Genomic DNA, 25,222 nt, shown 5'->3' on the forward strand with positions numbered 1-25,222 from the left:
GGGAAGTAGTTCCCTTGGGACGCGGGTGGAAACTCGAGGAAAAGCCAGTTGCAAATATTTTTAAATACATAGTAGTACATAGTAATTGTAATTAGGTATTTCTCTATGCATACCTAAGATAAAAAATATGGTTTCGTGTCAAGTAGAGTGGTCGTAAAATTTTACCGGTTTCGTCAAACAAACGAGCGGTTAGATAAGGCAAAAGTAAATATGTTCTGTAATGAAGATAAAATGATAATACTTTGAGATAATTATGCAATTTACTTAATAGATTTCACAAAAAGAACTATCAATTACACTTCAGTGCAATATAAAAGAGTAACGGTCTTTTCCAAGCTATTTAGCTACTATCTGTTCCCCGCGGTTCCACCCTTTTCCCTAATGAAGTATTTCTTGCACCTCGATAAAAATAAGCTATGTGGTTTCTTAGATTCTACACTATCTGTGAGCCAAATTTCATTTAAAATTGGTGCACACATTTTGGTGTGAAGGCCGGACACACAGATCACCCCATAAGAAGAAGAAGTCTAATCTTGATTTGGCAACTTAAGAAGCAATATAAGTAGGCTTACAAACATTACTTCTTAATTCTTTACGGAAACCTTCTTGTAAGTCTCTCTTCTTCCCATCGAGTAAGCTGCAGATACACATAACAAGCGCTGATGTCAGAGTTTTCTCAAATCCATGACATGGAATTGTAACAACGACTCGGGGCTCTACGTGCCCTACCAGGCACGGGGGTGAACACCGCCAACTTCCAGACAACGGGCTGCTTTGGATAGTTTCTAAAAGCCACAAAACGATTTCGGCCCGACCCGGGAATCGAACCCAAGACCTTGTACACAGCAGTCGCGCTATGACTACCTACCTATACTAGAACAAGGAGTCAGTGAGTAAAAAAATAAAGCAACGACAATCTGAATCCAGTTCCAAAACAGTATTCTACTTACATTTGAATATTTATGACTTCTGAACAACTTGTCGACATTTCTGTAATTGACAGGCCACAACTTAAGTGCTAGAAGTTGAAATGTTAGCGCTCATAAATGAGATACACTTGGTTGCAGAATAAAATACGAAAGTGTAGTAAAGGTCCCGACGAATTGAAAATCTCCTCCTTTTCAGGAAGTCGGTTAATAACTAACTGTTATCATTGAAACTTGAACGTGAAAATTCATAGTAAGTAGCTGTTGGTGAACTTGGTCATAATTTGTAATGGTAACTTTACTATTTCCAATCAGAGTACTAGGCATAACCTTTTTATTTCTAAAATTAAGTTGAAAAGATGGAAACTTTCAAGAATCCATACCTATTGTTTGGGAAATAACTGATTTGCATAACGAAAAAGAAGCTAAGCATGGTTATATCAGTGCAGTGATTCTGACACATCATAATATTTTGCTTTAATTAAGAAAAACTCCGTGAAATACAGTGTGATAAGGAAAAGAAACACGTGACTATCAATTAATAGTTTAACTTACTTTCATGCACACGTTAATTGAGGAATAGGTACGATAAATTATAAAATATATTTAAAAAAACTATTTAAAAAAAAATACATTAAAAATTATACAAAAGTATATAATTATTTTTCGCCCGTGTCCTCGTGTTTCTTTTATAAAAATAATCTACTTTTTTCAGTCTAAGTGAATGGTATTCTTTTTAAGAGAAAGTATTGGTTATAATTCTTCTTCTCGCCCGTGTTTATACATAAACCATTAAATAAATAAATAAATATCTTAAACCAGAAAATTAGAGGTAGTTTTTTTTGCACTGAAGTGTAAGACAAGGCCGCGTAACAAACTCATCTCGAACGATATTTAATGGATGACAGATCAAACTTCTAAATGGAACGGTTGTGTGCTGTTTCAATAATTGTGCCTGAAATATGGAACTGAAACCAAACGAGGTAAGCTATTTTTTTCATAAACTACTTTTGTTACGATCTATGCACAATTTAGGCTTATATCTGTATATTACAATGAGTAAATAATACGTTATTAATCGTTCAAAATTACGGAAAAACCCGCTGTTATAAATTATCATAATTTTCGAGCCTTTGTCCCAACTATGTTGGGGTCGTTTTCCAGTCTAATAATGCAACTGAGTACCTACCAGTGTAAGAGGAGCGACTGCCTATCTGACCTCCTCAACCCAGTTACCCGGGTTTATAAATGCGTGTAAAAACAATAAATACCGCTTCGTCATTAAATATAATCAGAGTCAATCTTCATCACAAGACTTTTCTAAAAACTTCAAACAACCTATATAATACGATGTTCCATCATGAAGTTTCAGTTCATATCTTCCGGCTCCATCATCAGATTAGTTTGACAGAACCATATTATGTATTGTCACCAAATACTACACACAATTTACAGCCCATTTGTATGGTGCTACAATCGTTCTTAAATTAGCTACCTTGCACTCACTATAAAACAGTGAAGGTTTAGAGCAGACCTGATGACGGAGACGAGGGAAAGTTGAGGGAACGCCGCAACGGTATATTTTATCTATCCCGCCTTTGGGCTTATATTATTCATATTGTCGAGAACTTTCCACTTATTGGATAGTAACAACTACGGTTGTTAGCTAAAACAAAAAACAAGAAAAACCGACTTCCAATAACATTAAAAGGGATCAAAAAACTGTAAGATGCATCGGCCTATCCATCGTTTCTTTGTAGGTATATCCTACTATATCCGTCCACATTCATACTCATCATCTTCCTCACAACATGACTCTCATTCCTTTGCGTCACATGCCCATACCATGACAGCCATAAAAAGTAACAGATGTCTAGATATGCACTAATGTTTGAAGATTGAAAAGAACTTTTTATTTAAAACTTTTCTTCTTAAATGGAAATTAATCTAGCAACACCTAATAATACTATCAGTGGTGACATGGACAGGACAGCCATCAGTTTTTTACATACGTTTTTATGGCTTACGGCAGTCCACCTATATGTATAGCCTTTGTAAATAAACGAAATAAGATTTCAGACTATGGATTGTAAAACCTAGCAGGTACATTTTTGACTCGTGAAACCAATTACAAAAGAAATTAAATTTGTGTTCTCTGCCATAGGAAACTTTTTCACCGAGGTACAATTGTAATATACTTGTACCTAACATTCTCTATTATTGATTTAAATATTAAATTGTGTCTCTTTGGCATTGGGAACATGGTGCAAGCTACCGGCGATCAGGACCACATAGAGAGAAAACTTCTGACTATTCGTGCCGTGTCCAGTAGCACTGCTTTCTGAATCAAGTGCTGGATCCAACCGTCTAACGAGAGCTTCTTTAGGTGTCAATGGAGGCTCTCGGTATTAATAATACCGAGTATTATTAATCTCAGTATCATAGAAAATAACACGAGTTTCCACTTCCACTCTTCTCGGTAGCCTTTTTCGACCCACTGCTGGGCACCGGACTTTTGCTCAACAGTATTAAAGACTCTTCATCATCCGCATAATTTTGGCAATGTAAGGGGCAGTCAGAAGTCTTGAAGCCTCACCACCAGTGTTGTCCAGGTAGCTGGGTTGAGGGGAAATACAGTCACTCTGAGACTCGGCTAGAATAATAATGTAGATAATAAATAGGCAGATGATTTAGTAGTTTATTTGTAAGATACCTCCATAAATATATACATTGTGATCCTTCTATTCCTATTTTTCTTTAAGGTGTGTAAGACTGCTTCTAAAGACGGCTTAACTGTGAACATTTTCGTGAATTATTGAACAAAATACAAATAACCACTTATGGTAAAATAGTTTTGTTATGTTGTGAGTTCCTGTCTGTTTCCTATCGATTTTATTTGACCATAATGCTTGCAGAGTCGTCCGGCACACACAACACATTCGACACATGTGCGCCATCATACAACCCCGGAACGAAGATTTGTAGATCGAAGTGCAGAAGGGGAGTATAACTATGTCGCCGCAAGGAAAAATGCTAAACCTACGAAGTAAGTATCTACCTGCAAAAATACTAAGCTAAGCTTCCTCTATGTCTATTCAAATGTTATAAAGAGGAAAGCTTTGTTTGTATTTTTGTAAGGGATAAACTCAAAAACTCTGAACTGATTAAAAAAAATCTTTCACCATTATAATAATAAGAATATGAAAAAACGGTAGGCAAATGATGGTCTGATGTAGCTTGAACTGTATGGTTTCGATCGCCCACCGACAATCTTAACCGGGCTTACGTCAATCTGTTGAATGATAGAAGATTAGTATTTTAATAAGTATCCAGTTCCCGCAAAACGCAGATATTTTTATGTCAACACTAAGGCCCATACTAAATAGTTCTTCAATGTTTGTAAGTCACACCATTTCAGCTCATTATTGAACGTGTAATATTACCATCAATTTGTTTCTTGCATCTTAAATGATTCAACCTTCATGGGGATATACTCTGGCGATACTCTTACTTACAAGACAGTACAGTGCACTTTACACTTATTACTATACTCAGTTATAATAAGTACTAAGTTTTCAGGGATAATCGTCGTTTTGTGTCACCATTTCATTAAAGTTGTTTCGAAAGGGCTTCAGCGTGTTGGCTTCGGCCATGCTTTCTATGACAAAACTAGAATATGATATAATCATTCTTTCAGAATGCTGGCTAAAAGGGCTAAGGCCACCACCTTCCCTTGACAATTACTCTTCTCATGCTACTACAAAAAACCTCACACAAAATGAAGGAGTTGTGATGTATGTTAGACACGGACTAGTATATACTATATATGAACCTCCCTTCTTGGATGCGAATTGTTTAATAGCCATTGTGGGTAACACTGCTGTTATAGGCCTTTACCGATCACCATCGCATCTCGACCTAGCGAATTTTTATAACAGTCTAGAAACGCTAATGAATACTTTAAAATCCTACAAAAATATAGCTATGATAGGCGACCTTAATATTGATATTAAAACGAGCAACAATACGGATCGAAACGCTAGTGACTACCTGTTATTTACCGCTTCCTTGGGATTACTACCAGCACATACTCACCCTACTAGACTTGGTAACTGCCTCGATCATATTTTCCTTAAAACTCGCTTAGCGGCAATTGCAATAATATTAGATACCCACATCACTGACCATTTACCTATAATTTTATGTTTAAAACTAAATGAAAAGTCGTCTCTAAATAATAATAAAAAAGTTGTAACTCAACTAGACTTTGCTGCTATAAAAGAGGATGTAGACAAACTTAATTTTAGCTCGGTAACTGATGAAACGGATGCAAATATTGCCACTGATAATTTGATCTCGATTATTAGGAATGTGGTGATAAAACACACCACGAAAAAAACGGTTACTAGACGAACTCGTATCTTGAAACCGTGGATCAGTGAAGGACTACTCCGCTGTATTCGAAACCGCGACAGAATGCACCTTAAACTAAGAAAACATCCCAACGATACCATTCTCCTAACCACGTACAAAAGATACCGCAATTTTTGCAATTCCCTTCTTCGAAAACTCAAGTGTGAGTATGAGAAAGAGCAGTATTCTAAAGCTCAGAACAACCCAAAGGCAATGTGGGAAGTCATAAATTCTATTTCTGGTAGAAAGTGTCAGTCACAGCCTGCAACCGAACTCATGAGCCTGACAGCTGACCCTAAATTATCAACAAACTGTGTAAATCAATATTTCGTTAATATTGGCAAAGACCTGGCTTCTAAGGTGATCCCACCAGATACTCTACCCTCTCCTCAGTGCACGCCTGATCTGGCCCCACAATGCAACTCCCTTGGCATGATACCGGTTACCCAGGAACAAGTGGCAGCCATTATTGCTTCACTTCGGAGTAACTGTGCAACTGGTTGGGATAATATTCCAGCTCTAGTTATAAAACTGTCACAAAATGTCTTGGTAACACCCATTACACACGTATGTAATATGTCAATCTCGACTGGGGTGTTTCCTGACAGCTTTAAGAAAGCTTTAGTTACTCCTGTCTTCAAGGGCGGGAACAGAGAGCGCGTAACGAACTATAGGCCAATTTCAGTATTAAGTGCGCTATCTAAGATCCTGGAAAGAATTCTCAATGACTGTCTGACTAAATACCTTACTAAATTTAACATCATATCGAAAAACCAGTACGGGTTTCGATCTGGAGTGTCAACTGAAGACGCCGTTACAAACTTCAGCAAATCGGTAGTGAATAAATTGGATAGCAGTTTCAAGTGTTACGGTATATTCCTGGATCTTTCCAAGGCCTTCGATACGGTCTCTGTTCCCATCCTCATTTCAAAACTCCAAAGCATTGGGATTCGTGGTCTGCCTTTGGATATTTTTAAAAGTTACCTGCTTAATCGGTCTCAAGCAGTTAAAATTGATATGGTAGTAAGTGATGAGGAGCAAATCGAGTACGGAGTCCCTCAGGGAAGTATTCTTGGCCCAACGCTCTTCTTAATATACGTCAATGACCTGTGCAAAATAAAACTCCCAAATTGTGACATCTTTACATATGCTGATGATACAGCATTATTAGTATATGGCAACAACTGGTTGGAGGCAAAGACTCGGGCTGAGAATAACTTGAGAGAACTAATGCTGTGGCTATCCTCAAATTTGCTCACGCTAAATATAGAGAAAACTAAATATATACGTTTTTATCTCCCAAATTCTCCTAAGCCACCTTTGGTGACTCTGTCGCTCACAGCTCACAATTGTGGGTCCTCGCTATCTACTAAATGCTCCTGTCCACCTCTGACTAATGTAGCTAACATTAGGTACCTCGGTGTTCAGCTCGATGAGCGTATGGACTGGCGTCCGCAAATAGAGGCTCTTACTGGACGTGTTAGACGACTTATATATGTCTTTAAAAATCTTCGGTATTCTGCCGACCTATCGGTAATGCATACTGTTTATAAGGCATTATGCCAATCAATTCTTGGGTACTGTATTACTGCATGGGGAGGGACATATAAGACCTTGTTCCTGCAATTGGAGAGAGCGCAAAGGTATCTCCTCAAGGTCATGTACTGCAAACCTCGTGACTACCCAACCGTAGAACTCTATAGGGAAAGCCAGGTCTTAACTGTTAGACAGTTGTTTATACTTCGTGCTATGCTTCGACGACATTCAGAAATTCCCCTTAATATTAGGACATTACAGAAAAGGCATGGTGCGCTGGTATGCCCCTCTGTCCAGTGTAGAACAGCTTTTGCATCACGAAATTTCAATGCACTGAGCTCAAGGCTTTACAACCACATCAACAAACGAATCTCTTTCCATAAACTAAGTAAGCATAATGCTAAAGATAAGCTAGAAAATTGGTTAAAGTCATTAAATTATGAAGAAACAGAAAAACTATTGGAAATTGTTAAATAAAATTATAAATAAATAAATAAAATATATACTTACAATAAAACTAAATACACAAATAAGTATTAATAATCATGAAAGGGAAAAAGTAGATAGATAGGCCAGATAAGTATTTAAGGTTATTTTATTATATGCACGTCACACTTGTTATTATAGATATAAGCTAGACAGTGTCCACATAATTAGATGATTATATAAGTCATTTAAAGCGGAGTGCCGCCTGACTCTCAAAATACGAGCATGACTCAGTTTGAGAGTCAGTGTGTTAATTTGTATTGAGCAGCTGTACAATCATCTCATCTTTAATTCTAAGCTTGTATTACCATATTATGTTGTTTGTACTTTTTAAAGAAATAAATTTATTATTATTATTATCTTGTATGTCTCTACCAGACCTCGGGACTATAGAGTCCCGGATTTTTGGGAGGCGAACGTGGGGCCGAAGCCAACACGCTGAAGCCCTTTTGAGACAACTTTAATGAAATGGTGACACAAAACCGACAATTATCCCTGTATACACTATAGAAATGTACCCAAGGACAATCCCCGGTTCTGTGCTAAACTATTGCTAACTATGGATGAAAACTACTTGGGCTATTGTCATGGGATGCTAGTGGACTAGGAATGGGGAAACTACGGGAACTATGGCACCTGCCGATAACAATGTAATAAATACACGTAAAAATGGCAGGTGGAGACTCGCCAACTCACTTACTGGGCCCCCGGGAATCAGTCGCTAAATCGCAACAAGGGGGCAACAGGTACATGAGCGGCTGAAGGGTGAGGATACCTCGGCGGACTTTAAACGCAGATCACGCGCTCCCTGTGGGTCCAGCATCACCGGCCCACTCGCCACTTACCACGAGGCACCTACCCTCCGAGCGGGCTGCTAACCCTACTCTAGCGACTCCACTCTGACCGGCCGATGAAGGCAAGCCAAGAGGCGGGAGACCTATCCCCCGTCATGCTTCACTCCGGCAGGCCGGAGATGGGGGACAGTATACTCTCTCTGGAGCACTCGGATATATAGCCCCGCGGGGTCGCTACTCCCCGTCATCCGCCTCAGATGCCCTGGCCCCACGTTCGCCTCCCAAAAATTCGGGAAGGACTCTATAGTCCCGACTGTCCCGAGGTCTGATAGAGACTTACAAATAATAAGTACCTACTATTATTTACGAAAATTATTGCCATTTCATTATTATCATGATTCAAAATTTAGGACAAATCTTGAAAGGCCTTTTGGTTCATTTTATAACACACTAGCTTCCACCCGCGGCTTGGCCCGCGTAGAGTTCGGTTATATCGCGTTTCCGAGAGAATTCTTCAAAAGTCCGGGATAAAAACTATCCTATATTCTTTCTCAAGGTCAACTGTATCTCTGTACCAAAGGACAATGGGCACAAATATATGGGACCTGGTATACCCCACCAATAGGAATGCCATATATATCATTGGATAGGTCTTTTTATGTAGAACAATATTTACTATGACAGCTTTGTTGAAATGTTTGTCCGTTCTGAGATATTGATCAAAAACTGTGCAAAAGTTAGAACTAAGTAATCTATTGATAACTCAAGTTTTTAAAGGAAAATCTAAGTACTAGCAAGTATAAGTCTTGTAAGTGCTACCTGCTGTGCCCGTTAGGGTCCATAATTGTTACTATTATGTAGCATTTCAACCTTTTATTGTATCAACTGGATTTTGGGCGTAGTGAAAAACCGCACCAATAGCAAAGTCATAGATATCGTTAGATAGGTTTTTTTAACTGGAACAACATTTACTATGACAGCTTTGTTCTTTTGTTTGTCCGTTCTGAGATATAGGTCAAAAACAATCTTAAAACTAATGCTGATCACTACTGTAATCTGATTTTCTTTGAAAAAATAATACCATTGTCGTGTTTTTTTTTTCAGTTGGTACAGTAAAAAGTTGAAATGTTAAATAACAATAACAGTTATGGACCCTAACGGGCACAACAGGTAGTACTTACAAGACTTATACTTGCTAGTACTTAGATTTTCCTTTAAAAACTTGAGTTATGAATAGATTACTTTGTTCTAACTTTTGCACAGTTTTTGATCTATATCTCAGAACGGACAAACATTTCAACAAAGCTGTCATAGTAAATATTGTTCTACATAAAAAGGCCTATCCAATGATATATATGACATTGCTATTGGTGGGGTATACCAATCTGCCCATTGTCCTTTTATTAAAATCAGTTCAGCGGTTTAGACGTGAAAGCGTAACAGACAGACAGACAGACAGAGTTACTTTCGCATTTAGTATAATATTAGTAGGGAAGTAGGGATTTACTTTACTTTTTACCTAGCTAGTTAAGGAATCAAAATGACAGTATTTAAGCGTTAATTTCGCGAGTCAATAAATCTATTGCCCTCTCGACACGTGTTTCGCCCTTCCACGACATCTTCAGAAGATGATAACTCGTCGATCGCTCGGGCGCGCGATTTACATTTATTTTCCTAACATTTTATCTCCATCCCCTTATATCCCACCTTATTAATCATTTATTTATTTATTTATAATCTCTAATGAGAATGTTACTCTTGAGTTGATTTCGATATATTCAAGATTACCAGGATAAAGGTCTTGAAGACTTAATTTCAAACGATTATATCATTTATTTTCAGCGTCTTGGAGTCAACTGGTCACCTGATAAAGGGCTGCCTCGGCGGCGGTATTTTGGGCATTCATGAAGCGTATATGAAATGTGGACTTTGGACATCTTTTTTCATGACCATCATGTTTGGTTTCTATATCTCTTACTGTGTTCACGTAAGTAGTTTTGACTATATTAAGGCACGTTTCCTGCGGGCCTAGCATGACCGCCATAGAAACAGCTTTTGTCTACCGGAGAATCGACAAAATGACAGATTGAAGAAAGATTTCTATCGATCCGAGCATGGCGATGTTTGACATCGAGAAGAGAAATGTTTCTTTTCTTCATCGACATGTGTCTATCGCGTCGAGCATGACGACTATATTTTATCTACTTTTGACATTTGGGAGTAGATATAACTTTCTATATGAAATGTCAAATACTCTACATCTCATCGGACCTAGACAAGAGTAGACAAGAATATTATTATAATTTTAAGTTCTCAAATAGCATTTACAAAGTATTTCGGGGTGCTACCGTCGTCATGTGGTCAGTATTTATGCTGAGAAGAATCAGTGTAAAGCTCAAAGAACGAGCTATACGAGTGTTAAGCCTCTCGACATCGAAAACGTAAATGTGCAGAGATGGTGCAGTATTTGTGCCAGGAATCTGTCTCCTATATCTCAGGGTCTGCCTGTTCTTGTCAATGTAAGTACCTACAGTCTATTTTATTTTGTTGTGCTTTCCAATTGTTATCAACCAAAAATATGACAAAGTTTTCGTCCTTATAGATAAGGTTTAAATATAGAAAAATCTATTCACTTCATTTATTATTGTTTCTAAGATTATTTTGTCTATTATGTAGGTATTGCCCTTCATTGCAAGAAAATGATTAAACAGAAGAAAAATATTTAACAAAGTCTAATTGTTGCAGGTTCTTTGCTCGGGTCCTGCTTAGGTCATTAACAACATTACTAACCACTGTTAGCAAATTTTTTAAACAATTTGTTTTTGCAATGAATACAAGGTTAGTATACCTAATATTAGATATGACCTCTATTTCAGATTGTAGATACTGAGTGCAAAATACTGAACATAAATGCCAATTATCGTGACAGAGTTCATAAACAATCAATTTTCAATAGTTCTCTCATTAAGAACGAACTGCGCAGGCTATATGACTCTAGAATTGGACAGTTTTATCTGCTAAGAAAAAAAATACATTTTAAATAAACAACCATTATGATTTTAATATTCACATTCTTTATTAAATAATATAATTTCAATAATTTATAATTTGTAAACTGAAGGCCCAGCTGTCATTTAGCATCCTTTTTTTGTAATCTGAAACAAGAACACAAAATTAAATTATCATTCATTTTCAGGGGATTCTAGTTATGCATTAGGGTCTTGGTTCATGACACCAATAATAATGCTGATAATGTATCAGTATCAGTATGTTATTCTTTTATAATACTGTAAAAACTCTTTACCAAACACAGTTATTTCTTTTTGCAGGGTGCCTATGCTACAAGCTACAACTCTTCCCGAGGAAAGGCAGAGAGAGAGAGACACACTAATGACCTTAGTGGTAGCTTACTACAAGCTGCAACTCACAGAAGAGCAACTATTATGAATATCTTTGTATATCAACAGTTCTTCAAACCATACAGACAGAATTGAGTTGCTGGGGAGTTTGTTCCACCGCTTCTGCTGCTGATTTTCAGCCTATTTTGAATAAATGACTTTATCTGTAGCCTTAATTTTATGTAAATAAACCTTTACCTCTGTGTAAATGATTGTCTCATTTTATTTTTTATCTTAAGAGTTGTTGCTTATATTATATCACACAAGCAACAAATAGGTACTATAATTATTATTGCCATAATTATATTTTGAAAACAAAGCATGAGAGTTTTGCTAGAATGAAGCCAACAAGTCTGGGGAACTATTACTAGTAAATGAATATTATTTAAAGACACTAATAGAATATTTCTCGTGTCAGCATTGTATGCCAAGAACTCGTTCTTTTTCCATATTTTTTCAGCAGCTTTTGAATACTGACCCATTCTTCTTTATCGTGGCCTTCTTTTCTCAATGGATCGCGATATTATCTTCTCTGTTTATTGGATGGGACTTCGTACGCTGTAAATAAACAGTTTTTGTAACGGCGAAAGTAAAAAAAAATCTTTAAAAACAAGCTTTTATTTAAATGCGCTAAAAATAAAAAAAATAAGCTTTTACTGTAACTTTACTGATTTATGTTTTAAAAGCTTGTCGCGACATTTAAGTACTCGTATTTACTTTCTTAGTAAAATCGCAACAAGCTTTTAAAACATAAATCAGTAAAGTTACAGTAAAAGCTTATTTTTTTTATTTTTAGCGCATTTAAATAAAAGCTTGTTTTTAAAGATTTTTTTACCTCAATTTATTTTATACTTTTTAGTTTTGATTTGGTAAAGTGCACTTTATTTTACTTGCCTGTCATTGGATACCTATATGGATGGGATTGAAAAAAATAGGTTATTCACCATTTTGTAGCGGCGGCCATCTTGGATTTTTATTTCGTAAAGTGCAATGTGTTCTACTAGTCAATCCCTTTCATTTGATACCCATATTGTATAGGTACTTTAAAAATAACTAGTCCGCCATCTTGTATATTTAGCCATGTTGGATTTAGGATGACGTCACATAGCTTAACATGCATTGTCATCCAAACTAAACATGTATGCAAAATTGCAGCTCAATCGGTTGAGGGCAAGTGCCTTAAAATTGAGTTGTAAAATTCCACCCGAACACACATAGTTACATACATACATACATACATACATACATACATTGCAAGTTAAATAAAAGCTTGTAAAAAGCTTGTAATAAAAGCTTGTAAAAACACTTCGGGCAATAATATAGGGAAGCAAGATAACAGTGAGGAACACATTGAACTGTGCATGGCAAAGTGTTCATCAGACAATGCCACCGATCACCATTTATTGAGATTATTATGTTATTTTCCTTTGTTCTTTTCATCGTATGTATGGATAATTAATTATTGTTCGTTTAGATTAATTACACACAACTATTGGAATAATCAGTACTTTATTTATTTAATCACAAAATCTACTTACTTTTTCCTTGCCGCAGTAGTCACCAATATTAAAAATCAACAACTTAAATTAATATGTAAAATCAACAACAAGAATCGTTTTTTGTAAACAAAATAACAAACAAACATCAACCATTTTAGTTCCACAGATAAGAAATAAGTTCGATGAATACGTTTTGTTGTTGCTTTGAGTTACGTGAGTTTATGTATAGGTTCATGCGTGAAAAATAGTGCATTGACACATTTTTTTGGCTAACTAAACGTAAATTCATCGCAGAACGACCCATCACTAGCTACTTATCCGTTGCTATGGAAAGTCTTTCTCTTGATAGAAACGCGAGTCTACAGCTCGCGCCATGCTCGGGTAGAAGACATGTCGAGTGGGAAAGAAAGAGCTTTGTCGTTTCTTGGTAGAATAGAGATAGAATCGCCATGCTAGGCCCGCTGCTGGGGCTGCGGGATTGTTCGAAAGAGTTACCGCGGCCCTGGTACATAAAGGGCTTCAGGAGGAATATGATGGGTTTTATTCAATAAGAGTCTGACACAAAAATGGCACGTTCTGAATGCTAGCTGCCGACTGCATCTGCCACATCGATATACCGCAGCATGTGATATCGATGTGGCATCGATATCTGAGTGCGACTGTACATGCTGCATAATATAAGAAATGACAAATAAAATGTTTGCCTCGTCACTTCAACTAACTGAAAAACAGTCCGGCTTTCAAGCCTCGGCTACACGTTTGATTTTTAATACATTTTGACTGTTGCTCAGTGACTGGTAGCTAACTTCAGAGTGGCAAAATTACTTGATGAGAGCCCTAAGTATAGTTCTCGTCAAACTTAATGGCGACTTGTTACTAACTTCCGATGACATATCTATCCGAGAGTATATCTTATACAATATCGCGAATATTTGTGTTTCAGATCCTAGTTTCTTCAGCACATAAATTGTATGGGAGGCTACACTTAGCGACCCTGTCTTACCCTGACGTTGCGGAGGCTGCGTTAGCAATAGGCCCGTTTCCTAAACTGAGGAAATATAGTAAAATATTCAGGTTAGTAAGAATGCAATACTTTAAGATCTTATTGCTATAGATAGCAAAAACTGCCTCGTTGGTCTAGTGATCGCAAGCGCGACTGTGGGTTTTAGAAACTTTAATGTCGGTCCTGCGCCTGATCTCTCTCCGGTCGTGTCGGATTTTCCGTCCCATCGGGCTATGAGAGTGAAGGAAAAGTGAGTGCACCTGTGTCCGCGCAAATGCTTGTGCACTATAATATATTTTGCGCAGCTGGCTGATCTCCTTATATGAGAACAGCTGCCGTGGTGGAAATCGGCCTTAGCAGGCCTTAGGCAGTATTATTCACAAGCCAACAACAGTATATAAATTGTACCTATCGTCTATATTCCAGGTATGCAGTAGACGTAATAATATGCATAGACTTATTTGGAGCGTGCTGTGTCTACCAGATCATAATCGCGAAAACGCTACAACAGTTGACATTGTCTGGACAAGATTCAACAAGTATATCATACTTGAGACTGTTTATAATAGCATTATTGGTTCCCATATTATTGCTCTGTATGATCACCACACTCAAGTATTTGGCACCCTTCAGTTTGGTTGCAGATTTTTTTATTGGTAAGCATGTCGATTTTTTCTTCTTATATCTGCACCGTTATTTTTTTATCGTTTTATCCCGAAGACCTCGCAATAGGTATCATTCATTAGTAAAACGCATTTAGCATGTTAGATCAACAAAGTACCTACGTTAAAAAAAATTGCCGTTTCATACATTATTGCCCGATAACATTCTATTTTGTATGGAACAGCTAATTTTGTTTTTTTTTTTTTCGCTTGTTTCGTGCTAAACATGCTAAACGAGCTTTACTCATGACACCTATTATGAAAAATTCGGGAATCAAATGATTATAGTAACGGTATAAACGTATTTTAATTATTTTTTTTCTTTTTTAAGTGGCGTGTGTAATAGCCACAATAGTATACAGTTTGAAAATCGCTCCACCGATCGATGAGGTGCCAGGGTGGAAAAATGCGATGGGATTTTTTGAATTTTCCGGCGTCGTGGTATTCAGTATGGAAGGGGTAGGCGTCGCTTTACCAATAGAAAACAATATGAAGGAACCCAAACGATTCATAGTGGTACTGTGTGCAGGTGAGTTCGTATTCTATAGTGTATATTTGTTTTTGTATGGAAGAAAACTACTTTGGCTATTGTAATGCACTAGAAATGGGAAAACTACTTGAACTATGGCCGATAAGAGTGTAATGAATGCACGTAAAAATGGCTGGTACCCTGGTCTTACTATATCATTTTCCAGAGCTGTAAATGTAGGTGGTGTCCGATTACCGTCCCATCGGACTATGAGACTTGAGAGTGAAGGAATAGTGAGCGCACCTGTGTCCAAGCAAATCCTTGTGCACTATAATATGTCCTGCGCAGTTGGCTGATCTCCTTATATGAGAACAGCCGCCATAGCCGATAATCGGCTAGGAGGACATCATCATTATGATTAGGTACATAGGTATTATTATTGTCCACAGGGATGTCGGTGGTAGTGACTTTTGTGCTCCTCGTGGGATTCTTTGGTTACTGGGGCTTCGGAGAAAAGTGTATATCACCAGTGACATTAAATTTCCCGTCGGAAATGTAAGTGTGATCATACTTTCCTAAATTAAATGGTCGAGTCGCCAGCGTAGAACATGTCGTGAATAAAAATATAAAACTTATAGGTATAGAAACTCTTACTGTACTCCTGTATAAACGGGTTTTTGGACAAATGAATAACTATTTGTATGTAATATCGTTACATAATATAGAGGTAATACATAATATAAAATCGAATAGAGAATGGTTTACTTTTAAAGAGAACACCGGTTACTCGTATTTCCATACAAACTTTACCTCTTATTATGACCCCTTTTCGTTATTAAACAAGTTTTACGTAAAACAATATTTTTTAGGTTGTTGTGTTTTTGGAACACTTCATATATATTTTTAAATTTTCTTTTATCTTTTAAACTACATTGCCGGTGCAACTTCTTCATGTTTAACATTTTCTCAATTTTTTCAGCTTTCCCACAATCCTGAAGGTTCTAATCGCCCTAATGATATTCGTGACGTTCGCTCTGAACTACTGGGCTCCTTTCAACCTAGTGTGGTATTATTTAGCGAAGAGACACGATTCCTCAAAGCACTGGATTTGGGAGAGGGTGTACCGAGCTGTCTTCATCATCATTATCACTATTATATCGGTTATATTTCCCAATATAGGAAATTTGATGGGACTGGTAAGATTTTTTTCTGTTGTTTAATTAACTTTTGAGCCGCGAACTGTATTACACAGTAGGGGTCCGTTCAGATAGACCGGCTCGGAGAGCATCGGCTCCGATCGGCTGCGTGAGATGCAATTGGAGCCAAACGTCAGCAAGACCGAGAAAAAGTACACGATCGGAGCCGGTCAGCTCCTCTTATTATTTCACACCGAGCGCCTTCGAGCATTCTTAATGACAAAAGCAGTGCGCGTGCAAAAATAAACCTTACTTCAAATACCGTACTCAATTTTCAACGTGTTAAGAATTTGCTCTCCTCTCCGAGCCGGTTTGTCTGAATGGACCCTAAGTAGTCACTTGAAACGTGTCTATTCCTTTTAACGTGTTATTTCTAATTACACTAGTCAACAGCATTTTCGTATCCAAGGTGAAACATATAAATTTTTGCAGATTATCTATCACAGAATCGAAGTCTAGAACACACCGGACTGCTCTAGCACGTCTAGTTTTGGAGAAAAACCAATCTGAAAATGCCTAAAAACTTAGAGAATCAGAAATAGATAATCTGCAAAAATTTATATGTTTCATTTTGGATACAATAAAAAAGGAAAATTTTGTTGACTAGTGTTATTGGACCGAGAATTAGGTACTTAATAGACATTTTTAAACGCCCCACTGCTGAATGCGCATTGTTGAACTATAACTCACTTTCTGCCAGTGGTTTCAAACCCATCCTATGGGAACTTCAGCACGAACCCGCGGATAAATAATAGGCTATCTAACAACGAAATACTTGTTCAAATCGGTGATCGGACTAGTCGTCAAACCGCCATATTTATTCCTCAGACAAAATTTATCTGGCGATTGAGAAATCGTCCCTTAGGGAAGTAGTTCCTTCAGGAAGCGGGTGAAACCGCTGGCAGAAGCTAGTAACTAAGGGTGCATCTACACCACTGACCTCTATATTTACCACTGGACCGGCTGTTCTTTAAGTTTGACAGCAATTTTTTTGTGCCCATTTGAAGCGCCAATATCGTCTAAGCGAGTGTCCACAGAACTAATTTTGACGTATAATTTCAAATGGCTGTGAGAGAAGTGTTTGTTCATTGGTTCACTGTAAAATAATTTTAGTACCACGGACATTCGCTACGTGTAACAGCGTCAAAATGGCGATTATCAAACGGGCACAAAAGCACATTGACAACAGCCTGTCCAGTGGTAAATATAGAGGTCAGTGATCTACACGGTGCAAGTAGCTTGCGCATGTTGAGGCACATGCGCAGGTTACATGCATTTTTAAAACGTGCGGGTCCAGCGACTCGCGCACCAGAGCAAAATGCGCATGTTACTTACTCTACATGCAACGTGCAGAATCACCCTAAGTACATGTCTTGTTTTTTTCCAGCTCGGAGCCTTTTGTTTATCCAACATGGGCTTCATATTCCCGGCCTTGATCGACCTACTCGTGGTATGGGAGAAGCCTGGCTTAGGAACGCTTCACTGGCGATTATGGAAGAATGTGGTAATCCTTATAGCGGGATTTATGCTCTTTGTAGCGGGCACTTTCTCAAATGCCAAAGGATTGTTGTTTACGAGCTACGAATAATGTATCCTATAGACATGTAACTGACACTACAATAAATAAGCATTTATTTAATTTTGGTATGAATGCACTGCACATGTTGCATAAAGCTTTGCAAAGTTGCATGTACGTTTTTAAAATGTCTATTTACTCACTTCTGGAAAGATATTCCAGCATTTGTCATGTACCTACGTAGGGTAATACAATTATCGCAAAAATATAATAAAAGCACGTTTTGAATGTCAACTGCCGACCGCACATGCCGCCACTGCACTCAATCGGCCACAGCTGCACTTCTGGTATGTATGTACTTACATGAAACCGTTTTGGATCGAAACGGCATCAGCACCTGCGGACGCCCTTAGATATCAATTGTTTTCATTATAGTCGCGGCATGTGCGGTCGATAGTTGCAATCGGCAACTAGTGTTCAAAACGTACCTTTGGAAAAATGACAGCTAGTGACAGCTAACTGACAGTTACCATGGTTACCGAAGGGCACCCAGAATAAGCCCCGCCTACCGTACCTTTTTTGACGTATTACCCTTCTTTAGGATATATTATTCTCAAACTACAATTAAATAGACTCTTAAATGTAGCAATTTTTTTTTTTGAGGATATTGTTTTACATTAAACAATTAACTATTATTTGTAAATACACCTCTTTTTTTTTGAACAAACTGTTTTTAGGGTTCCGTACCTCGAAAGGAAAAAACGGAACCCTTATAGGATCACTTTGTTGTCCGTCTGCCTGTCTGTCTGTCTGTCTGTCTGTCTGTCAAGACCCTTTATCTTAAGGACGCGTGAACGTATCAAGCTGAAATTCACATGAAATACTCGGGTCTATTGTCCCTTTAAGCTGTGAAAATATCAAACTTCTAAGCCAAGCCAATCAAAAGATACAACCGATTATGTCGATATTTTCAACAAATTTTCGACACTCGCAAAGGAATCAAAACCTACAGGGTACTTCCCGTAAACTCAGAATCTTGAAATTTGGCATGAAGCATTGTCATATAATGCAAATATAGGAAAAATTGCGAAAAAAAAAAAAGAAATTAATAAAATGAAACTTACTACCTTATTTCTCACGAACGAATAAAGGTACCAAATTGAAATTTATACCAAATACTAAGGGCTATTGTCCCTTTAAGCAATGAAAAAATCAAACTTCTAAGTTAACGCGATCAAAAGATACAGCAGTTTTACCGACACCTTAGACGAATTTCCGTCACACGCTAGGGAATCAAAACCTACAAGGTACTTCCCGTGAACTCAGAATCTTGAAATTCGGCACGAAGCAACGTTATATAGTACAGATAAAGGAAAAATTACGAAAATGATAAATTTGAAGTTACATAAAATATTAAAATAATATAATTTTTGCTTACATGACATAAAATATTTTTTTAATAATTATAAACTTACTACTTACCCTTTTTCACATGAACGCGTAGAGATATTAAAGTTTTGATAAAAAGTGAAATTCATATCAAACACTTCTTAAATATAATGGCCTCTAAACTGTGAAAAATTTTAAATCATTCAAAGGTCATTGGGCACCTTAGTATGGAAACCATACCCACGGCGGATACGAACGAAATATAGCACAGTATAATGATAAAGGCTCTGATTTACTATGGCATTAGTCGCATCAATGTGAACCATGGGAATCTAGAGAAAATCAGGTGTAAACATCAAATATTTTCCTCATTTCAATGGGGAATTTAAACGACCACATTTGACGGATTTGAGAAATCATTTCTTTGTAGTGAAAGAGTATACTCGCTATTTATTTCCATTGTCATCAGGTCAGGATCTGATGATGGAAATCCTGAGAAATCGAGGGCAACTATCAGAAATTGTAGGCATGCATAGGATTTAAACTTGATTCTCAGATGTATGTCTGGTGATACTATCAAACAGTGAAGGTTTAGAGCTTACCTGATGATGGAGACGTGAGAAAGTCGAGAGAACTCCTTAACGGTACGTTTTTAGTTACGTCGTGTTTATATTATTCATATTGACGAGAACTTTTCACAAAAGTTAAAAATAAAAACTTTTTACAAAAAAAAAAAAACAACTTCTAAAAACAACAAGAAAACTGTTTATATGCATCGGTCTAGATCTCGGTGGTTAAATAAATATAGATGCATCCTCTAGACACCGACTTCTAGACCGATGCACCTAACATCTTTTTAATTTCTTTCTTGCTTTTGTTTTCTTGTTGCTTTTTTATATGTTTGAAGTTGGATTTGTTTGTAAAATGCTACAAAATAAAGCCGACTTTATAAAACAAAGAAAGGGACAGAATACTTTTGTCAAGGCTCTAGAAACGTAAAGCCAGCAGCCCCGAATCCTACTCTCTAGAGGTCGTTGTTACAATTCGACAGCTACAAGTCGTCAGGCGGTTTCGAAAAAAACCTGAAACTGGGGCTCGTTAGGTGATTAATCCCTCAAAAATAAAAGATCCCATTCCTGCAATGGCTGCTTTAACCCAAGTTAGTAGTGAATTCTCGTCACCTAAAATAAAATAAGCTCCAACACAAGGTTACGTTATAAATTGTAAAGGAGTTCCCATAACTATATCTGATCTTTGCTATCGATCCCACAATGGCAGTCAAACCTATCTATGTGGAAAGTCTTCGCCAATACGAATAAAATAAACCCAAACACGTGGTAGTTGCAACATACCGTTCAGGAGTTCCCTCGACTCTCTGTAGTCTCCATAATCAAATCAGCTCCAAACCTTCACTGTTTACCAGTACCCTCAAAAATACACTCACATGTCTGGTTATGACTCGATGCGTGTCTACAATATTCATGAGTTGCCCTCGATTTCTCAGGGTTTCCAGATCCTCATCAGATCCTGTTCATCCGAATTGGCATCTTCCTTCTTTATGATAATTCTTTAACAATTAAAACTAGCATTGCAACCTGTACAATTCTCTGAAACTGCTTGTCTTTTATATTTTTCAAACGATCCTGGACATTCGTCTCCATGGACTTTTAATAAAATATTATATTCAAAGAAACGTCATACCATTCTCCACGATTTAAAACTACTTTGATTCATGTCCGCCACTTTTTACAAAGCGGGTCAGATATGCCCAATGACCTTTAAGACATAATTAGTTATTTTCAATCAAAGAAGATGGATCAAAATTGCCCCACGTCCTATAACAATGTGACGTATCTCAAAAAAAAGATAAAAATGTTAAAAAAATTATGGCATACTCTCTAATTTATTTTTTTCACACCTTCATACGAAAAAACTGCTTTAAAAATTGTTCAGGCGCTGTTATGAAAACGTCGTTCGTAGGACTATTAATGGACCATTTTATTAAAGATGTTTTTTGTTTGATAGGGTATACCACACAGGTGGTCCCATAATCATCAGGTCAGGATCTGATGATGGAAACCCTGAGAAACCCAGGGCAACTTTTAAAAGTTGTAGGCATGCACAGGATAAAAACTTGACTATGAGGTGTATGTCTGGTAAAACTATGCAACAATGAAGGTTTGGAGCTGACCTAATGATGGAGACGAAAAAAGGTCGAGGGAACTCAACAACTGAATATGTAAACTACCTTGTGTTAGGGCTTATATTATTTGTATTGAATAGACCTTTGCAACAGTGAAGGTTTGGAGCTGACCTAATGATGGAGACCAGAGAAGGTCGAGGGAACTCGACAACTGAATATGTAAACTACTTCATATTTGGTCTTTTATTATTCGTATTGATGAGAACTTTCTACAAATCCGGATAGTGACAACTATGCTTGTCACAGAAAAGCCAAAAAAAAAACTTTTTACAATAAAATAAAACCGACTCCCAAAAACACTTAAAATCAAGATAAAACTATTCTTAGGTGCATCGGCCTAGAAGTCGCTGGGGACTTAGACACTGACTTCTAGGCCGATGCACCTAAGAATAGTATTTTTTTCGTTTTAGTAGAAGGTTCTCATCAATTCGAATAATATAAGCCCAAACACGAGGTAGTTTACCTACATATTCAGTTGTTGAGTTCCCTCGATCTTTTTTCGTCTCCATCATCAGGTCAGTTCCAAACCTTCACTGTTGCATAGTGTTACCAGACATACACCTCATAGTCAAGTTTTTATCCTGCGCATGCCTACAACTTTTAAAAGTTGCCCTGGGTTTCTCAGGGTTTCCATCTTCAGATCCTGACCTGATGATTATGGGACCACCTGTGTGGTATACCCTATCAAACAAAAAAAATATTTAATAAGATGGTCCATAAATAGTCCTACGAACGATGTTTTCATAACAGCGCCTGAACAATTTTTAAAGCAGTATTTTCGTATGAAGGTGTGAAAAAAATAAATTAGAGAGTATGCCATATTTTTTTTACATTTTTATCTTTTTTTTGAGATATGTCACATTGTTATAGGACGTGGGGCAATTTTGTATGGATTGTGATCCGTCTTCTTTCTGAATGATGGCTATAAAATGTTGTATATAAATAACTTTAATAAAATAACTTTTACAAGGTACTGGCCTACTATTTTAGTTATATTATAAAATTAAAAATATTAACTATTTTGATTCTCACGAAATTACCATAACTAAGATTGTTCTAAACTTAACGGTTGGCGCGAAACTCACTTTTTATCTATACAGGATTTGTACGGAACCCTCGCTGCGCGAGTCCGACTCGCACTTGGCCGGTTTTATTTATTTTATAATAAGGTTCTCATTATATTTCAACTAGCTTCCAAAGCAGGAGGAGGTAAGACACCCGTTTTTTGACCCAGCGAAAAAACCAACAGCAACTTATGATCGTAAAAAGCAACCTACACATTCTACACTGTGCAAGAAGCTTGCGCATGTTGAGGCCATGGGCGTAGCCAGCTTTGGGCTCAGGGTGGGGCAGCAGTCAACCTATCCCCCGGGGGCCCTCCGATTTTTTGTATCTTGAGCCGTTAATCTCAAACTTTTTAATCTCTTAATTTGAGAGGTTTATATTTTCAGGTACAGAAAATAAACAATCACACACAGGACAGATTTTATAGTTCTATTTATGAATACTCGGTGTTTATAAATTAAAGTTATAACTTAAGTATATGAGTAATATTACTTCAAGAGAAGACGGCGTGGGTTCTGGCAGAACCTGTTAAGCACTTCTTCTAAAAAATATTTTTCGATTCTGAGACCCTTGTTCTGTGCACACTTAGCATACACAGGCCTATATGTAGTATTTAGCAAAAAACGAAAAGTTACAGATTTTAATTTAATGAGATTTTTGTGACTCTTTACTAATTTCAGAATCTTTGGTACAGTACTACTCCAAGCTAAACGCATGTCGGTAGTTGTTTAGATAAGCAAATGCAAAGAAAGAAAAACTTGAAATGTAGTTTCCAAATACGCGAGCGAAGCGAGCACGAAATTTTTATCGGACTCAAACCAAATATTACGTAAAATTTAGCCCAAACGTACTTAACTTTTTGTTTCTTGACAAATCTTCTATACATATAATAAATCTGTAGAAAAGTGATTTTTGTACATTGAAGAAATTGACAAAAAAAATAGCCAGCATGTTAAAGGATAACCAACAGAACCCATTTCCATCATTTTTGTCATTTTTGTCTGTTTGTCTGTTTATCTGTTTGTTTGTTCGGGATTCACGTAAAATCTACGAATTAAATGCAGACAATGCTTATATACAAAAACTCTACGTAACTTGGGGTATTACTTAGTTTTTGTTTCATCGAAATCGATTCACTCTATCAAAAGATATGATTAATTTTGTGAATTCAAGATGTAAAATATTACGACACGCAATCTATTTGTCAAAACTGTACTTTTGAATGTTGTACTTATATTAGTTGATCGGCCTATTATTAATCTTTACACAGAAAATCACACCTTTATAAGTAACTTCGGAAGAAAAAAATAATATAAAATTTTGTTTAGCCAAGGTTAAAGTAGCTCCATCTGTGGTAAATAAAATACACCATCAATTTGTCAAAGGAGCGAGGTGGTAAATGACAATATTACCATACATTCTTTATAGAGGATTATTATTTCAACAGATGGAGTTGTGTATTTTCCGTAATTCACCATATTTTAACACGAAGTGTAATTTTTCGATAGACATTTCAATAGTGTTTGTCAGTTTGCCGTGCCACATCAAAATCCAACTATAATTATTACCTTGATGAAAGGAAAATTAATAGTTCTCGGCCAAATTTAAAACGGTGCCATCTAAATTATTTTTTGAACATTATGTCAAAAATGATGACTTTAGTGGAACAATTAATTATCATTTAAAGTTACAGATGGAGTTCATATCAGGATTTTTTCATAAACATAGTTTAGCTTATCTTCCACTAATGTGGTGGTTTTAAAACAAATTACTTTGAGTGAGTAGTATTAAGTAGACCTTTTTTTTCCGACGTCAAAAATCATCAAATGACCCCTCCCGCTGTGGGTTAGCAGCGGTGAGGGAGTGCCAGACTCTTACTGACTAAAAACCGTCGTGTTCCGTCATAGGCCTTTTGTGTACCAGGGCCGCGGTATCTCTTTCGAACAACCCGCAGCCCCGGCAGGCCTTGGCCCTGCTGGGCCCCGCTGGGGTTGTATTAAGTCGACCTTAATTATTTTTTCTGATGCAAAATATGTAAACTTAATCCTAGAAGAAATGAGGATCTATCTCTCGCAATCGCTGCTAAGTGACGTGAGGTAGGTAATGTAGGATTCTGTAGCTTTAAAAACAAGCCCAGATACAAAGTGCAGATAAGAAATGGGAGCTTTCTCGATTTAATACCATACACACGTAAAATGCTTTATGCGTCTGAAAACGTACAAATTACGCGCCGCATACCAAAGACATGTTTACTTTCAACTTCTGATCGCAAATACACTGTTCACGATTATGAACAGTCTCAGTAAGACCCGAGCCAAGTCTAAAAAAACACCTTTTATATAAAACTACGTTTGATGTCATTTAATCACAAAGACAGAATTGTTCTCTGTTGCAAATCCTATCCACCTATATCCTATCCTAATCCAGAATGCATTGCAGGTATGCATTGCACAAAAACCAATGGTATCCTATTCGAGAAGTCAAAAGACTTGACCTGCTAATGTCAGCTTCTGCGCTAAGCAAGTGTTCTTAATAGTACCATCAGAATTACAATCATCGTTGAATGAGGTGATTAAATTTTCAGAAACCACAATAACAGTAGGAGCCAAAGCGTATGATCGCTTCATAGAGCTCTGATTGGCCCCAGGTGACCAAGTCAGGTCTGAT

General features: G+C 37.1%; 1 protein-coding gene and 2 long non-coding RNA genes across 4 annotated transcripts; 2 read left to right on the top strand and 1 right to left on the bottom strand.

Annotated features, from left to right (window-relative positions):
• The first annotated feature begins 1,770 nt into the window (after positions 1-1,770).
• LOC124643046 (proton-coupled amino acid transporter-like protein pathetic) lies at positions 1,771-18,601 on the top strand. Of its 2 annotated transcripts, none has more exons than XM_047181885.1 (9): positions 1,771-1,909; positions 3,842-3,972; positions 9,998-10,142; positions 13,996-14,126; positions 14,482-14,711; positions 15,049-15,246; positions 15,636-15,741; positions 16,166-16,382; positions 17,770-18,601. In XM_047181885.1, exons 1-9 carry the CDS (start codon positions 1,889-1,891, stop codon positions 17,968-17,970), a joined length of 1,380 nt encoding a protein of 459 aa, XP_047037841.1. In that variant the 5' UTR covers positions 1,771-1,888; the 3' UTR covers positions 17,971-18,601. The 2 variants fall into 2 exon arrangements, with proteins under 2 accessions (XP_047037841.1, XP_047037842.1); XM_047181886.1 differs by lacking the exon at positions 1,771-1,909 and adding an exon at positions 3,749-3,769.
• On the top strand, positions 10,439-11,536 carry LOC124643048. Its single transcript, XR_006985865.1, has 3 exons — positions 10,439-10,674; positions 10,901-10,993; positions 11,485-11,536. It is a non-coding gene; the product is annotated as an uncharacterized LOC124643048 (long non-coding RNA).
• Positions 11,251-13,131, bottom strand: LOC124643047. The gene is made up of 3 exons (XR_006985864.1): positions 13,092-13,131; positions 11,949-12,111; positions 11,251-11,310 (listed from the first exon to the last, which is right to left on the bottom strand). It is a non-coding gene; the product is annotated as an uncharacterized LOC124643047 (long non-coding RNA).
• Positions 18,602-25,222: the final 6,621 nt, after the last annotated feature.

The sequence above is a fragment of the Helicoverpa zea genome, chromosome 26, assembly GCF_022581195.2.
Source record: "Helicoverpa zea isolate HzStark_Cry1AcR chromosome 26, ilHelZeax1.1, whole genome shotgun sequence".
Lineage (NCBI taxonomy): Eukaryota > Metazoa > Arthropoda > Insecta > Lepidoptera > Noctuidae > Helicoverpa > Helicoverpa zea.

Bases quoted from the DNA above. Each gene is read 5' to 3' on its own strand.
- LOC124643046 (XM_047181885.1), top strand. From the start codon at position 1,889: ATGGAACTGAAACCAAACGAG. The intron at 15,742-16,165 runs GTAAGTGTGATC...CAATTTTTTCAG, and splicing joins TTAAATTTCCCGTCGGAAAT to CTTTCCCACAATCCTGAAGG. The intron at 16,383-17,769 runs GTAAGATTTTTT...GTTTTTTTCCAG, and splicing joins TAGGAAATTTGATGGGACTG to CTCGGAGCCTTTTGTTTATC.